General features: G+C 42.0%; 2 protein-coding genes across 3 annotated transcripts in view; both read left to right on the top strand.

The window, feature by feature from the left end:
* Positions 1-17,132, top strand: part of LOC119899093 (ankyrin-2-like) — a 73,537-nt gene that overhangs the window by 53,605 nt on the left and 2,800 nt on the right. The window contains exons 44-48 of the mRNA XM_038713505.1: positions 256-334; positions 14,305-14,388; positions 14,606-14,770; positions 15,234-15,407; positions 15,935-16,026. Coding sequence (XP_038569433.1) covers positions 256-334; positions 14,305-14,388; positions 14,606-14,770; positions 15,234-15,407; positions 15,935-16,026 — 594 coding nt within the window. The remainder of the gene's footprint in view (positions 1-255; positions 335-14,304; positions 14,389-14,605; positions 14,771-15,233; positions 15,408-15,934; positions 16,027-17,132) is intronic.
* On the top strand, positions 5,274-13,744 carry LOC119899094. 2 transcript variants are annotated; one of them, XR_005443711.1, is made up of 2 exons: positions 5,274-9,971; positions 11,433-12,738. XR_005443711.1 is itself a non-coding variant. In XM_038713506.1 (2 exons), exons 1-2 carry the CDS (start codon positions 9,738-9,740, stop codon positions 13,254-13,256), a joined length of 2,058 nt encoding a protein of 685 aa, XP_038569434.1. In that variant the 5' UTR covers positions 5,274-9,737; the 3' UTR covers positions 13,257-13,744. The 2 variants fall into 2 exon arrangements, 1 of the variants encoding a protein (XP_038569434.1); XM_038713506.1 differs by having other exon boundaries at positions 11,433-13,744.

The raw sequence follows: 17,132 nt of genomic DNA, 5'->3' as shown, positions 1-17,132 counted from the left end.
TAAAAACATAAAGTAGCCAAAACTGCTGCTTTTCTGGTGGTCAGTATTTCCCAGCATTCAGATGAAGCGAATGAGAACAGTGCCAAATCCTGCCACCACCGGTATGCATGCTTACATAGAAAAGAGTGAATGCAGGTACTTGCCACACGGCCATTGTTTTTTGGGTGTGCCCTTTAGTATTGTTAGATTAGGACTTTGACATAAATATTCATGCAAAGTCTTATTTTTTGACCTAGTTGTCTTTTTGTGTTACAGTGAATTGAATCCTGACCTGTGGACCTCTGAGGATGTAATTACACAAGAACCTACAAGTTATGACAACTCAGATGAGCAAGTAAGTACGCTTCCCACTTCAAAAGAAGCAGCATTGGGGAGCCAAGGAACTCAGGTTTATGACCCCAAAGTGAAAGACCAGCAAGATTGCTGCAGTGAAGTTCATTTTAGGCCTTTCCAAGGTGGCACTCAGTGCCATGTCAAAGAAGACTTCAGCCAAACTTTACCATTGAAGCAGTGTGGTTGTGAAGATGAGCAAGGGCAATCACCTGAAATTCTGAAGTTGACGTCATCTGTATCTATCAGAGACTTTGGTCTGAGCCTATCAGAATCAGACCAAGCTGAGACTGACTTCAGTGAGCTTTGTGATGAGTTTAGCTATTCACTTGGTAATAGAGACGCAGCTAAAACCATTGTCAGAAGAATCTCTGACCCTAGTCTGTTAGTCTTGCCAGAGGACCACCAAACAACTCTGGTCATGACTGAAGATGAGACAGACTTAGCTAAAAAAAGCAGGCCCTCTCAGAAGTGTACTGATGAGGTAACAGCCCAAATCTTCAAAGTACAGAACGGCCATGACAAGGTCACACAGGTTTCTGGTGTGAACATGGGCTGCAAAACTTTCAAGTCAAGCAAGGAAGAAAACATAAATCCTCAAGTATACAGCGATGGGTATCCGGAAAACATACCTTTCATTGATGATAATGATGATGTCCAGTCAACTGAACCCATTATTTCTACAGCTATGTACAACATGGTGAAACCATTCAAAATGAAGGTGCCAAAGACCAATTTACCACACAGTCTGACAACAGGTGGCCCTGGTCATATGGCTTTTGACTCAGCTGATGGGTGCTGTAATTTCTGTTTTGTCAGTCCAGACAGTGACCATGTCTTAGTCAGGGAAAAGACATCCTACATCTCTGAGCGGAAGATTGCTTTTTCCAGCCCTTTACTGCCTATCACTCATCTCGCACCACAGTCACCTGAGCAAGATGTTACATTACCCTCCACTTTCAAAGAGTACAGCCCTTTGACCACAGATTCTTTGACAAGGTCACGTGAGTCTCCACGGGGGGGGGTAATGGTCTTTCCTGACTATTCCAGTATATTTGATGACAGCCAGGCACTCTCTCCAAGATCTTATACAAGTCGTTCACCAGAAGTTACAATTAATATCAGTGAAAAGAAATTGCACCCCAATCAGTCACATACATATGAAAGTGATCCACTGTTAAAAAGTTGGAAAGATTTTTCCACTGCTGTAATTTCACACTCCCTTTCATCTGAGTGTAGGCCAATGTCATCTGCCTCTCAAGTACCTAAATATAGTCCACCTATACCTGAAGGTTCACAGATAAAGGGAGAGTTCAGTGCATTCTCTCCTGTGGCATCAGATATTGAGTGTGATAAGTTTATGCTTGAATATGTTCCTCCTGATAGAAGAGCATCTTCACCTGACTCAGTGACCTCTGTCAATGCATATGGATCTGCAGATAGGGATTGCAGACCATCCTCACCGGAATCTCAGGCTTCTCAGTGCAGTTTTTCATTTCTTGAACTCTTGCTCTCAGAATCTATCCGTGCCCAACTTATGAGTCAGTATTGTGATTATTATTTACTATACCCAGGAGGAGATCCACCCTCCACACAGCTACTGAGATCAGCTCCTTACACTACAGTCTGTGGTGGGGAAGTGGGTCAGCGTAGCCCATTGACACCAGAATTGGTAGCTTCAGATCATGATCCTCCTCTCCCCGAGGAATCACTCACATCAAATGGTTATCTCCTACCAGATTTGTCAGTTTCACAGTACAAGCATATAAAACATGATTATTTGCAACTTTCTATGACGGCTCCTTCATCACCTCTTCATGAAAGATGGGATGAAAAAAGCACAGATACACCAGAATTACTGACATGGAATGTAAAAGCTGAAAAACGGGAACCTCTTTTTGCGACTGTTTCAACTGCAAAATGTCTTACACATGAATATGTCAAAAGTATCCATACTGCAGATTCAGGCTGTTCAAATACAACAACAAAGTCATTTCGGTACAGACCGCTGTCACCTGATGCTCCAAAACCAGAGAAGGAAAGTAGTCAATCTTTCCTTGATTACTGGTTTTTGAATTTGATACCGCAAGCTTCTACAGACATGCCATTACCAGATAAGTCAGACAGTAATTTAACAAACATTAGGAAAAACACTTCAAACCACAATAAAGAGTCCATGAATTTGTATTTTGTGAAAGAATCATACAAAAGAAACTTGAATATTGAATATCGCAAACAATCTAATGAAACTATGTTGGACCAACTACGATCACCCAAACCAATGATCTTTAACTTGTTGGACAGACCAAAATACATTTTAGAGTTTCCAACATCAAATACAGATGAGTCCTTACTTAAAACTGCAACAACAGACTACAATTATACACTGTTGAAAGATGGAAGGAACTTATTGTTGCCACAGTCCAATGTGCCAGATGAATGCTTTGGACAATTATATAATAATATGGGCCCTGAAAACATAATAAATGAACCAAGACAGGATTCTCCAGAGTCAGCATTTTTGACAGGCTTCAGACCATCCTCCCCACAATCTATTGTGTCAGTAGAGCTTCGCTCTTCCTCTCCTCACATGACATTTGGCCAAATGAAGAGTCAGCATTGTAACTACTACTTACGTTACTCTGAAAGTAGACCAGTATCACCTCTTTCATTACTGTCAGATGATGATTATCCTGGATTTTGTCCTGAGGAATTGTTTGAGAACAACAGACCAGATTCTCCAGATTCACTTCCTTCACACTTCAATGCTGAACACACACACAAAACTGTGACTGTGTCGCCAACGCTTTCTGCTGCAAGACCGCTTACATATGCAGATGTTGTGCATGGCATTACACATCACGAACATGCAGATGCTTTTTTGGACATCAAATCATTTGTGTTAACAACTCTTTGCCCTCCATCAGTTCCCTTAAACAAGGAGTGCACTTACTCCTCCATGGACAATCAGGTGACGGAGTTGAGACCACAATCTCCCGAGTCAGTGACGTCTCAATGCGAACTTAGGCCCCTCTCTCCTGACTCCCCTGTTCCTCAGTTCAGATCTCCCCATGTTGGTTACGATGTGGAATGTTCAAGGCACAGGTCGTTTACACCAGAATCAATATCTTCTGACTGGGAAGGTACTGATTTGTGTCCGGAAACCCTGTTTAATGAGCCCAGACCAGAATCCCCACAGTCATTTTTATCAGACTTTGGTGTTGATAAGATATTGGATAGCAGGGCGTTGTCCCCAGAATCGGTGTCTTCAGATTTTGACTTTTCTCTCCTGCCCGACTGGTTAGAGGATTTTCGAGTGTCCTCCCTAGAATCTGTTGCTTCATTTGAGCAGCGCTCTTTGTCTCCTCACATGACATATGGCCAAATGAAGAGTCAGCATTGTAACTACTACTTACGTTACTCTGAAAGTAGATCAGTATCACCTCTTTCATTACTGTCAGATGATGATTATCCTGGATTTTGTCCTGAGGAATTGTTTGAGAACAACAGACCAGATTCTCCAGATTCACTTCCTTCACACTTCAATGCTGAACACACACACAAAACTGTGACTGTGTCGCCAACGCTTTCTGCTGCAAGACCGCTTACATATGCAGATGTTGTGCGTGGCATTACACATCACGAACATGCAGATGCTTTTTTGGACATCAAATCATTTGAGTTAACAACTCTTTGCCCTCCATCAGTTCCCTTAAACAAGGAGTGCACTTACTCCTCCATGGACAATCGGGTGACGGAGTTGAGACCACAATCTCCCGAGTCAGTGACGTCTCAATGCGAACTTAGGCCCCTCTCTCCTGACTCCCCTGTTCCTCAGTTCAGATCTCCCCATGTTGGTTACGATGTGGAATGTTCAAGGCACAGGTCGTTTACACCAGAATCAATATCTTCTGACTGGGAAGGTACTGATTTGTGTCTGGAAACCCTGTTTAATGAGCCCAGACCAGAATCCCCACAGTCAGTTTTATCAGACTTTGGTGTTGATAAGATATTGGATAGCAGGGCGTTGTCCCCAGAATCGGTGTCTTCTGATTTTGACTTTTCTCTCCTGCCCGACTGGTTAGAGGATTTTCGAGCGTCCTCCCCAGAATCTGTTGCTTCATTTGAGCAGCGCTCTTTGTCTCCTCACATGACATTTGGCCAAATGAAGAGTCAGCATTGTAACTACTACTTACGTTACTCTGAAAGTAGACCAGTATCACCTCTTTCATTACTGTCAGATGATTATCCTGGATTTTGTCCTGAGGAATTGTTTGAGAACAACAGACCAGATTCTCCAGATTCACTTCCTTCACACTTCAATGCTGAACACACACACAAAACTATGATTGTGTCGCCAACGCTTTCTGCTGCAAGACCGCTTACATATGCAGATGTTGTGCGTGGCATTACACATCACGAACATGCAGATGCTTTTTTGGACATCAAATCATTTGAGTTAACAACTCTTTGCCCTCCATCAGTTCCCTCAAACAAGGAGTGCACTTACTCCTCCATGGACAATCGGGTGGCGGAGTTGAGACCACAATCTCCCGAGTCAGTGACGTCTCAATGCGAACTTAGGCCCCTCTCTCCTGACTCCCCTGTTCCTCAGTTCAGATCTCCCCATGTTGGTTACGATGTGGAATGTTCAAGGCACAGGTCGTTTACACCAGAATCAATATCTTCTGACTGGGAAGGTACTGATTTGTGTCTGGAAACCCTGTTTAATGAGCCCAGACCAGAATCCCCACAGTCAGTTTTATCAGACTTTGGTGTTGATAAGATATTGGATAGCAGGGCGTTGTCCCCAGAATCGGTGTCTTCAGATTTTGACTTTTCTCTCCTGCCCGACTGGTTAGAGGATTTTCGAGTGTCCTCCCCAGAATCTGTTGCTTCATTTGAGGAGCGCTCTTTGTCCCTCACATGACATATGACCAAATGAAGAGTCAGCATTGTAACTACTACTTACGTTACTCTGAAAGTAGACCAGTATCACCTCTTTCATTACTGTCAGATGATGATTATCCTGGATTTTGTCCTGAGGAATTGTTTGAGAACAACAGACCAGATTCTCCAGATTCACTTCCTTCACACTTCAATGCTGAACACACACACAAAACTGTGATTGTGTCGCCAACGCTTTCTGCTGCTAGACCGCTTACATATGCAGATGTTGTGCGTGGCATTACACATCACGAACATGCAGATGCTTTTTTGGACATCAAATCATTTGTGTTAACAACTCTTTGCCCTCCATCAGTTCCCTTAAACAAGGAGTGCACTTACTCCTCCATGGACAATCGGGTGACGGAGTTGAGACCACAATCTCCCGAGTCAGTGACGTCTCAATGCGAACTTAGGCCCCTCTCTCCTGACTCCCCTGTTCCTCAGTTCAGATCTCCCCATGTTGGTTACGATGTGGAATGTTCAAGGCACAGGTCGTTTACACCAGAATCAATATCTTCTGACTGGGAAGGTACTGATTTGTGTCTGGAAACCCTGTTTAATGAGCCCAGACCAGAATCCCCACAGTCAGTTTTATCAGACATTGGTGTTGATAAGATATTGGATAGCAGGGCGTTGTCCCCAGAATCGGTGTCTTCTGATTTTGACTTTTCTCTCCTGCCCGACTGGTTAGAGGATTTTCGAGTGTCCTCCCCAGAATCTGTTGCTTCATTTGAGCAGCGCTCTTTGTCTCCTCACATGACATTTGGCCAAATGAAGAGTCAGCATTGTAACTACTACTTACGTTACTCTGAAAGTAGACCAGTATCACCTCTTTCATTACTGTCAGATGATGATTATCCTGGATTTTGTCCTGAGGAATTGTTTGAGAACAACAGACCAGATTCTCCAGATTCACTTCCTTCACACTTCAATGCTGAACACACACACAAAACTGTGATTGTGTCGCCAACGCTTTCTGCTGCTAGACCGCTTACATATGCAGATGTTGTGCGTGGCATTACACATCACGAACATGCAGATGCTTTTTTGGACATCAAATCATTTGTGTTAACAACTCTTTGCCCTCCATCAGTTCCCTTAAACAAGGAGTGCACTTACTCCTCCATGGACAATCGGGTGACGGAGTTGAGACCACAATCTCCCGAGTCAGTGACGTCTCAATGCGAACTTAGGCCCCTCTCTCCTGACTCCCCTGTTCCTCAGTTCAGATCTCCCCATGTTGGTTACGATGTGGAATGTTCAAGGCACAGGTCGTTTACACCAGAATCAATATCTTCTGACTGGGAAGGTACTGATTTGTGTCTGGAAACCCTGTTTAATGAGCCCAGACCAGAATCCCCACAGTCAGTTTTATCAGACATTGGTGTTGATAAGATATTGGATAGCAGGGCGTTGTCCCCAGAATCGGTGTCTTCTGATTTTGACTTTTCTCTCCTGCCCGACTGGTTAGAGGATTTTCGAGTGTCCTCCCCAGAATCTGTTGCTTCATTTGAGCAGCGCTCTTTGTCTCCTCACATGACATTTGGCCAAATGAAGAGTCAGCATTGTAACTACTACTTACGTTACTCTGAAAGTAGACCAGTATCACCTCTTTCATTACTGTCAGATGATTATCCTGGATTTTGTCCTGAGGAATTGTTTGAGAACAACAGACCAGATTCTCCAGATTCACTTCCTTCACACTTCAATGCTGAACACACACACAAAACTGTGATTGTGTCGCCAACGCTTTCTGCTGCAAGACCGCTTACATATGCAGATGTTGTGCGTGGCATTACACATCACGAACATGCAGATGCTTTTTTGGACATCAAATCATTTGAGTTAACAACTCTTTGCCCTCCATCAGTTCCCTCAAACAAGGAGTGCACTTACTCCTCCATGGACAATCGGGTGGCGGAGTTGAGACCACAATCTCCCGAGTCAGTGACGTCTCAATGCGAACTTAGGCCCCTCTCTCCTGACTCCCCTGTTCCTCAGTTCAGATCTCCCCATGTTGGTTACGATGTGGAATGTTCAAGGCACAGGTCTTTTACACCAGAATCAATATCTTCTGACTGGGAAGGTACTGATTTGTGTCTGGAAACCCTGTTTAATGAGCCCAGACCAGAATCCCCACAGTCATTTTTATCAGACTTTGGTGTTGATAAGATATTGGATAGCAGGGCGTTGTCCCCAGAATCGGTGTCTTCAGATTTTGACTTTTCTCTCCTGCCCGACTGGTTAGAGGATTTTCGAGTGTCCTCCCCAGAATCTGTTGCTTCATTTGAGCAGCGCTCTTTGTCCCCTCACATGACATATGGCCAAATGAAGAGTCAGCATTGTAACTACTACTTACGTTACTCTGAAAGTAGACCAGTATCACCTCTTTCATTACTGTCAGATGATGATTATCCTGGATTTTGTCCTGAGGAATTGTTTGAGAACAACAGACCAGATTCTCCAGATTCACTTCCTTCACACTTCAATGCTGAACACACACACAAAACTGTGATTGTGTCGCCAACGCTTTCTGCTGCAAGACCGCTTACATATGCAGATGTTGTGCGTGGCATTACACATCACGAACATGCAGATGCTTTTTTGGACATCAAATCATTTGAGTTAACAACTCTTTGCCCTCCCTTAGTTCCCTCAAACAAGGAGTGCACTTACTCCTCCATGGACAATCAGGTGACGGAGTTGAGACCACAATCTCCCGAGTCAGTGACGTCTCAATGCGAACTTAGGCCCCTCTCTCCTGACTCCCCTGTTCCTCAGTTCAGATCTCCCCATGTTGGTTACGATGTGGAATGTTCAAGGAACAGGTCGTTTACACCAGAATCAATATCTTCTGACTGGGAAGGTACTGATTTGTGTCTGGAAACCCTGTTTAATGAGCCCAGACCAGAATCCCCACAGTCAGTTTTATCAGACATTGGTGTTGATAAGATATTGGATAGCAGGGCGTTGTCCCCAGAATCGGTGTCTTCTGAGTTTGACAACAGACCAGATTCTCCAGATTCACTTACTTCACAGTACGACGTTAAACAGACAAGCTTAACTGTAAGTGCATCTCGACCATGTTGTCCATCAAGTCCTCTTATATTGTCAGACCACTTTTTCTCTGATATGAAATCATTATCTGCCAATGGCTCTACTTCAGTACACGAGTCACAGAAACAACTGACCGAGCTCAAACTTGTTACCTATGAATCCATGTCATCAGACTCTACAATATCTACTAAGGAACCCAGGAAAATATACAAGACTGTCCTTAAAAACCTTATGTCACATTTGTATGATGAAATGTATAAGGGAAAATGTTCTTGTCATAAATTACAATTTTTTGACTGTACCCTTGATGACCCTTGCATGGTCAGGCCACCACAAAAACAGTATGACTTAATAGCCACTGGTAGTAGTGCTGTGATCCTTGGTTCTGTTTCACCACCGTGTCAAAGCAATTCTGGCTTATCATGGTCTGAATCAAGATTTACAGGACCACAGGCTGTGGAAAGTGAATTTAATAAGAGTCATTCACTTTCAGAGTATAGACTACCATCATCTGAAATATTACATCCAGATGATGGAAATAATTTATATTCAACCTGCTCATTCACTGACCAGAGGCCACCTTCTCCAGAATCATTTGCCTCATTTGATAAGTTCACTGCCCTCTCTCCTGACTCACAAATTTCCCAATTCGACTGTCAACCTTATTATTACATGCATTTGTCAGAAAACAGATCTGTTTCAGCAGACTACATTATGCTGGAGAAAAATTTTACTGATTCATGTCTTGACAGTTTTTGTGATGAGATCAGACCAGATTCTCCAGAGTCCATCGTGTTTGACAGTGAATTTCATGAGTCCTTGAGCAATATGCCGTTAGATAATGAGTACACACAATCATTCCTTGACTACTGGCTGTCTGAGTTAACACCATCTGCCCCTCAAATTTCTGAATCAATAGGAGATTTAGATGAAGGTCTAAACCAGTTGCCATGTGGGAAAAGTGTCCCAGATGAGCCTGTTACCACAGACAACAGACTTGTGTCATCACATGTCTGTGATGAGGTTCATTTCTTTGAAGATGCAGGTTATAAATGGTCTGAGAAGGCTTGTGACCAAAACAAATGTGAAGATTTAGTCAGCATGGGAGAACCACATAGCTCACCCAAATCTTGTCATTTTGAAAGCTTCATACCAGACTCCAAACCATTGCAGGATTCCTCACTATCCGACTCTACAGTACTTGATTTTACAGTTCCAGATTCACATCCTGAAATGGTGATACCACCAACTGGAACAGCTGAGACAGAACGCACAGCTCCTTCCTCAAACACAAATGACCAGTCTTTTTTTGCCAGGCCTCCTCCCTGGACAGCAAAGAACCTAGACTAGATCTAGGCGGACCACACAGTATTAGCCAGTTTTGCACCAAGTTGAGTCACATGCCATCTGTGGAACAAAAATTTGAATGTCATCATGCTGTCTGGCTGGAGGAGGCTTTCCATGAACAAACTCAAGCAAAGAGAGAATCATTGAAACAAAGACCACATGTGTATGAACATAAATGGACAAACCCTGAATCTCAATTAAAGATGACACACGCCCCAGATTCATTTGCCAAGAACATGAAAAGAAAATCCATGAGCGAGGACTGGAGCAAAAGTCCCTTGGTGTCGGTAAGACAGCACAAGCTTTTGCTCAGCAGTGAATGCAGTGTTGCTTTCAAAAGTAATAAACTTGGCAATTAAATAAATAAATAACATAAATAAAGTATGAATGTTGAAATCGTGCCTGAAGCTTTCACTAATAACACCCAGAGGCTTCACTGTCTTGTTGTGGCATGTTTGCATTAGAGCTGAAGAAATGATCTTTTAGTGAAGCACAACTAATGGAAATTACAGAGTGACCATATCTTAGTGACATGAGCTTCTTGTCCTTGAATGGGATGTTCTCATAAGCTACATAAATAAAGAGCTAACCAATGGACTTGTTGATACCAGACTGCCTGACTTTACTGCTTCAAGCCTAGTGAGATTCAAGTGCCTTCATTAAATCTTAACTAGGTGCCATATGTTTTCTTTATTTCTAAGATTACAATCTACTGTTGTTCCAATAAATAGTGTTTTTGTTTATCAGCCACAGAAATCTAAACCAACCAATATACTTGCCACAGCTAGGGGCATGTACTGTCTGTTCTGTTTGCTTTCGTGCTTGTAAGGAACAGGCTCCCACTGTTTTCATAACAAACATTAAAACTAATGTCTCCATGACAATGCCCTAGTGGAAGCCATAGCTCAATTTAGACTTAATTTCAGTTGCAAAATTAAATGTGATGACATAATTGCATGTCTGTAACTAGACATTGCCTCCCACTACTGCCGCCTTTCTCCCACATTCTGCCATCTCAAATGTCCATGCAGCGGACACAACACCACTGGTTGATTGTGTATTATTTATACGTGGTGTAGTTGCTTATCCTTTTCACCAATAAATACTTCAATATGCTTTTCAAAATGTTGAATTATGTTGGTGAAGCAGTAAGTGAATCAGACTGGCAACAGAACATACAGCAGTAGTGTTTGACTGTGACAAATACTGTAAACTTGTGGTTAGGGCATTTTCATGGGAAGTGCACTGCTTCCTGCCCTTATGTTATGAAAGGGTGGCAACCATTTATTTGAAATGAGTGTAAAATCACGCATATCCACCTTCATGTTACACCAAATCCTGATTTTGATTAAAGTTCATTTGTGCCCTGCTTTTTACTATTGTAAAATTATATTGTGTCAGTGACGTTCTCAGTGTCTCCAAACATGCTATTATCAATAATTCTTCAGAAATATCTTAACTTTGCAACATCTTAATCAGTCATTACATGTATGTAATGCATTTTAAATTGTATATGGTCTGTTTAATTTATTAATTTCTTATTTATTTAAATAACATCTATAAAATACTACTGCAATGACCTCAATGCAGCCTCAATGAAAGTGAATTTCATTATTTGATATAGTTATAAAACCATAGTCTGTCCTTGACAAATGCATGCTTCATTTAACTCTTCTTTTCATGACCAAATCACCATCAATCATATTTGTTTACAATCTTTTCCCACTCCATTGTATCATTTCTTGCAGGTATCAACAGCAACTTCCGAGACAGATCTTTCAGAATCTTCAAAACAAAAAAATAATAATTTAGGAGGGAGTCAGGTCTTTCCAACCGAGACATCATCCTTGGCACTTGATTCAAACACACTTTCCACTGAAAAACTAGAATTAGCAATTCCAAGTACCTTTGACTTAAGTAAAACACAATCTGAAATCACATTGACCAATAAAAGAAGCTCACCACAGGAAAAAGATGAAAAGCTGTCATTACCCAAACAAAGTGAACATTGTGACTTAGCTAAACAAAGCTCAATGACCCCAGAACCGCACTGCCAAACAGCTAAAGACAGTCCAGATGACCAAATCTCCACTCCAACACCATCAGGGTCTGGGTCCCCTCAGCTTGACCAGCTGCTTTCAGATCTGGAGGAGATGAAACTTAAGTTTAGACCAGAGACACTTTACCTACCTCTGTCAGAATCCAGTGATGAAAGCCCTGAAGATGATCAAATCCATCAGTTTGAAGACCTATCACCTGAAGATCAATGCCCTTTAGAATATAGTGATAGCCTAAGAGTCAGCACGTCATCTGGTATACAGCTTGCAGAAGACATGAATTACACAAATGTAGCACTCACAGAACCTTCACATTGCCAGACATCCATTCAAGATGAACCTGAAGTTGTATCAGTCACTACTGATCTAACACAAACTTCTGAGACAAGTGTACCACCAAGCCTTGGTTGCTGTAATGATAGTCCTGGATCCCCTACTGAGTCCCTTTCAATTCCAGAATTTCACCAAAGATGTTGTGAAGTGATGGAATCAACACTGAATTCAAAGTTTCCTTTGGACATATTCCAGACCAGCAAATATGATGAAAATGCTGCTGAGACATTTTCTTCAGTGTCTTTCCCCAAAGTAGTTGCAAAGAGTCAGTCTGACATACCTGAGGAACATCTGGCTAATATTCGTGAGGAAGATTCTACAACTGATATACTTCAAAATCAAGAAAAACTTCGATCATCTAATGACTCAAGGGGTGTGACCGTGGAAATATCAACACAGAGTAGCCAAAATCAATTTCCGGATTTATGGGAGGCAACTTCTGTCACTCAGAGTGAAGATTTATTTTCTCAGTCTCTTTCTGATTTGACTCCTGAGACAGTTAGGTCTGCAAGACATTTTTGCTTTGAGGAACTGATGGCGTTCCCCTCCCCATGGAACTTGGAGACATCCTCAGATGAGGATAGGCCAAGGACCAGTGGACAGCATTCAGAACAATCTCTGACTCCAGTAGACTCTGAGTGTTTTGCCTCTCAGCCCACTTCAGTTAAACCTAAAGCAGAGGTGACTTCTTCAACCTCTGATGAAGAGTACAGCATCCCACCTGGGTATGCAGATATATCTTCTACCGCAACCATTTATATCCACATGCCTCCAGAATATGCAGATGTTGTGAATAGTGGTGCAGACAGCCCAACCTTTGAATACTCTGACCCAGAGGCTTACTTTGACTGCAAACAGGCTGCATCAGATTTCTCAGAGACTGAGCCTGATGAACCTGAGTCAAGCACTAGGTTAAGTGGAGATCAGCCCCACGATCAGCTCAGTTATCCTCGAGTGCTAGAAAGACTGAATCAAAAGGTCCTGTTGTCCTCTGGAAGTGAAGATTATGAGGATGCTCCTTTTGTCAAACCTCTTCATAATGTACGGGAAGAGAATGAAGAATTATCACAATATTCAGATGCATCCGAAGAATTCACCCTTTGTGGGGCTTCACAGCCGCCTCCTGTCTGTGAAACTGGGGCATATGATGATACTGATAAATATCTGGCAAGGGTAAGATGAGATTTGGTAAACCAACCCAACCTGCAAGCTTTTCCCAGAGCTGAGCTTAACCAATCACTATATTTGCTTCAGAGAGGAATGACTGCTAACCCTCTGGCCACATGGATGGGATCTAAAACTCCTTATAACCCTTACTTTGTTTTGATTTCAAATTTAACCAGTCCTAACTCAGCATGTCACTTTGCTGCCTGTAACCAGCTGTATCACTCACAGTAATAACATAAGTTACATGTTTGTTTTTTCATCAGTAATAATCACATTCATTCTTTAACAAAGAGCATGGTATGTTTTGCAAACATATTTTCATAGTTTCTGACTGCCATGTTGCACTTTCCAATATAAGATATGAAAACTCATTGTAAAATACTCCAAATCAATGGAAAGTGCACCATTTCACTCTGCTTATTGCTTGCTTTGCTGAAAACATAGCATTCATATATTGCCACTCATTGAATCTTAATGGTGTTGTGTTGCTTGGTCAGGAGATCACCGCAGAGCTTGGATCAATGTCAGAAAGTTCAGATGATGATTTTTTGACCACCAGAATAGTGCGAAGGAGAGTTATCATTCAGGTATCCGATTTAGCGTGATTGACAGTGTGTTGGATGAGCATGGAGGATGTGGGAGTGCAGTTTTAACCAGGGTAGTCTTCACTGTCAAGTTAAAATGTTTACTGTCTAACAACCTTAAGTTTTATTACAGTGGATGAAAACTTTGTGTTTTGCGATTCATTTGGGTTTTTTAACAAACCCGTCACTTGATTTGCATAGATGGCTGACCCTTGTCTGGAGGTGTTTTAAGCTGCTGTGAGCACTTCTTTGTTGGTTTAATTTGACAACCTAACCTTTTTCCTTGAAAATGCAAGTTTGTTTCCTGTATCCCAAAGTCCCTATTCTCTCACTGATTTACTACCTAAAATGTTTGTATCCTATTTTTTCTCTAACATGCATTTGTGTTGCATATGTTTGAAGTAGAGAATTAAACACGTAAACATTACGCTTACCCAAGTTAGTATTCCTGATTATTGTTTGTCTTGTTTACCTTACAGGCTGATGAAATGCCCAACATCCCCACTCAGTCAGTGATGGAAGAAAAGTACAAAGATGAAAATGGACACATTGTTGTCAAAAAGGTAAAGCAAGATTCTATATAAGCTCTCATACACACATCACATGGCCAACAGCCAGTAAAGCTTAGCCAAGCAAATTTATGATTGCAATACCAATGCCTCTTTGTTGCACTGTTGCTCCATTTCATTCAGTTTGCAACAAAGTATGTGTTTGGTTACCTTTTTCTTTAAACAAAAAGTTCCACCACCTTCTGGTCTTTGAACACATGTTCTTCCTCAGGTTACCCGTAAAATTATTCGCAAGTGTGTTTCCACGGATGGTGTGGAGCATGAAGACGTGTCATTAGAAGGAGTTCCCCAGGGGTCCATCAGTATGGCAAAGGGAGATAGATGCTCCAAGGCAGTGAAGCGGACTGTAGTGAAGAGTGAGGGAGACCACACAGAGGTGTGTGTGGATGTGTGTGTGTACTGTATCTTATGTGTGTGTTCATTACCATAGCCTTCAAAGTCTCTTTTTGACAGAAAATACCAGATGTGCCAGCATTTATACTGGTAGTGGTATATAAAGAAAAATGACAGCTAAGGTAGGCATTTTATTTGAGATGTATATTTTTTTTTATATTTGTTGAAATAATAACTCAAATGTTCTGACACAAAAACTAAAGAAATCCAGTATCTGTCATTGTCATAGGTATATAATAAGTGCAGTCTACCTGCCTACCAATGCGCACTCTGCCCATGCACATGAAAATATGTTTTGGAGGAGTGGCTTTGGAGGGAGGCCTGAAGGGAAGGGGTGGGATTTTTTCAGTTGGATACTTTCAAAAGCTAGATGTCTCTTCTTAGTTTCTCCAAGTTGCCTACCCCAGCTTTAAATAACAAAATAATTACTTTTTCTTCCGACCCAGGTCACATTTACTGAATGTGAGGGTTTCACAGCATCAAAGCAGGAGACAGCCAAAGGTTATAAGGTCAGTCGCGTAGAAAGGACAGCGGTGGTGGAGGGTGAAAGGACAATGACACACCAGGGTGATTCGTTTTTGGCCTCTGACCTCCCCTCAGCCCAAGACGACTTCAAACAGGTTTGTTAATAGCCTTGTCACCATTATTCCCTAACCCAAATTTGGTACCTAATACACTGTATGTATATATGGCTTTTAGTTTTTAGAAAATTGAAAAATATATAAATATATTTATATGATGATAGCAGCACAAGATTGTCAACATATTGTTGCTCAACTACATTTCTTGGAAAGTAGCAACATTATGTAATGTGCTGATGAGTAGGTACCAAGTTCCCAGTTTTTGTTTTCATAGTTATGAAATTACATACACAGTACAATGTCTAGTGAAATTCTTCTCTGCATTTAACCCATCCTAAGTATTAGGAACTCTAATTCTAAGCCAGTGCCTTGGTCAAGGGCACTGACAGTGTGTGTGGGGGGGGCACCCGCGGGAAACCCACACAAACCTGGGAGAACATGCACTCCTCATAGTTGAGGTTCGAACCCAGGACCTTCTTGCTGTGAGGCTAGTGCTGTCCAGTGGGCTGCCTAATTAAGTAATTCCAAATGAAGTGAATACTGTTTTCTTCTTTTCATGCCACTAGGCACTAGGTTATATAAGTGGTTTTAACAGAACAGCGCTCCCTCAAGTGGTAGAAAGAGAGATTGTCAAAGAAGATGGAACTGTGGTCAGGAGGTCTGTGAGTGCGGGAGTGCATTGGTTTGAGTGTGTGTGTGTGTGTGTGTGTGTGTGTGTATGACTACTTGTATTGTATTATATACTTGAATGTGATTTCTTACAAAAACAGCCCTGGTGTAGGTTTATTAGTTTTACTAATATTGACTAACGTTTGTGAATGTTGCATCATCATAATCATAAACCTTTTAATCAAGTACACTGAACAAAATTGTAAACGCACCACTTTTGTTTTTGCCCCCATTCATCATGAGCTAAACTCAAAGATGTAAGACTTACTTACAGCCTTAGGCTCGCCACAATACAAGGCCACTTGATAAGGTGCAGTTTCACTGTCTTGGGTGGTCCGGAGGGGTCCGGAAACCAGTCAGTATCTGGTGTGACCACCATTTGCCTCACGCACTGCAACACATCTCCTTCGCATAGAGTTGATCAGGTTGTTTATTGTGGTCCACTCCTCTCTGAGACGGTTCCTGACAGTTTGTGCAGAAATTCTTTGGTTATGCAAACCGATTGTTGTAGCAGCTGTCCGGGTGGTTGGTCTCAGATGATCTTGGAGGTGAAGATGCTGGATGTGTAGATCCTGGGCTGGTGTGGTTACAGGTGGTGACGCCGGTTGGATGTACTGCCAAATTCTAAGAAACTCCTTTGGAGACAGTTTATAGTAGAGAAATTAACAGTCAATTCACGGGCAACAGCTCTGGTGAACATTCCTGCACTCAGAATGCCAATTGCACGTTCCCTCAAAATTTGCGACATCTGTGGCATTGTGCTGTGTGATGGAACTGCACATTTTCAAGTGGCCTTTGTGGCCAGCCTAAGGCACACCTGTGCAATACCCATGCTGTCTGATCAGCATCTTGATATGCCACACCTGTGAGGTGGATGGATTATCTCGGCAAAGGAGAAGTGCTCACTAACACAGATTTTGACAGATTTGTGAAGAATATTTGAGAGAAATGGGCCTTTTGTGTACATACAGAAAGTCTTTGATCTTTTGAGTTCAGCCCATGATGAATGGGTGCAAAAATAAAAGTGTTGCGTTTATAATTTTTTTCAGTGTAGCATGTTGTAACGTTTTTGTATTCGTAATCACTCAAAAAGAG

The sequence above is a fragment of the Micropterus salmoides genome, unplaced genomic scaffold (genome assembly GCF_014851395.1).
Source record: "Micropterus salmoides isolate LMB-PRFRI ecotype aquatic unplaced genomic scaffold, ASM1485139v1 Ms_hic_scaffold_12, whole genome shotgun sequence".
NCBI classification, from domain to species: Eukaryota; Metazoa; Chordata; class Actinopteri; order Centrarchiformes; family Centrarchidae; genus Micropterus; species Micropterus salmoides.
The sequence above is the reverse complement of the archived record's forward strand: the minus strand, read 5'-3'. Positions and strand labels throughout refer to the sequence as shown.

What these genes read in the sequence shown, in the direction of transcription:
- LOC119899094 (XM_038713506.1), top strand. Translation starts at nt 9,738, where the DNA reads ATGCCATCTGTGGAACAAAAATTTGAATGTCATCATGCTGTCTGGCTG. An exon ending in GCAAAAGTCCCTTGGTGTCG is followed by an intron (nt 9,972 to 11,432) that starts GTAAGACAGCAC and finishes CATTTCTTGCAG; the next exon opens with GTATCAACAGCAACTTCCGA.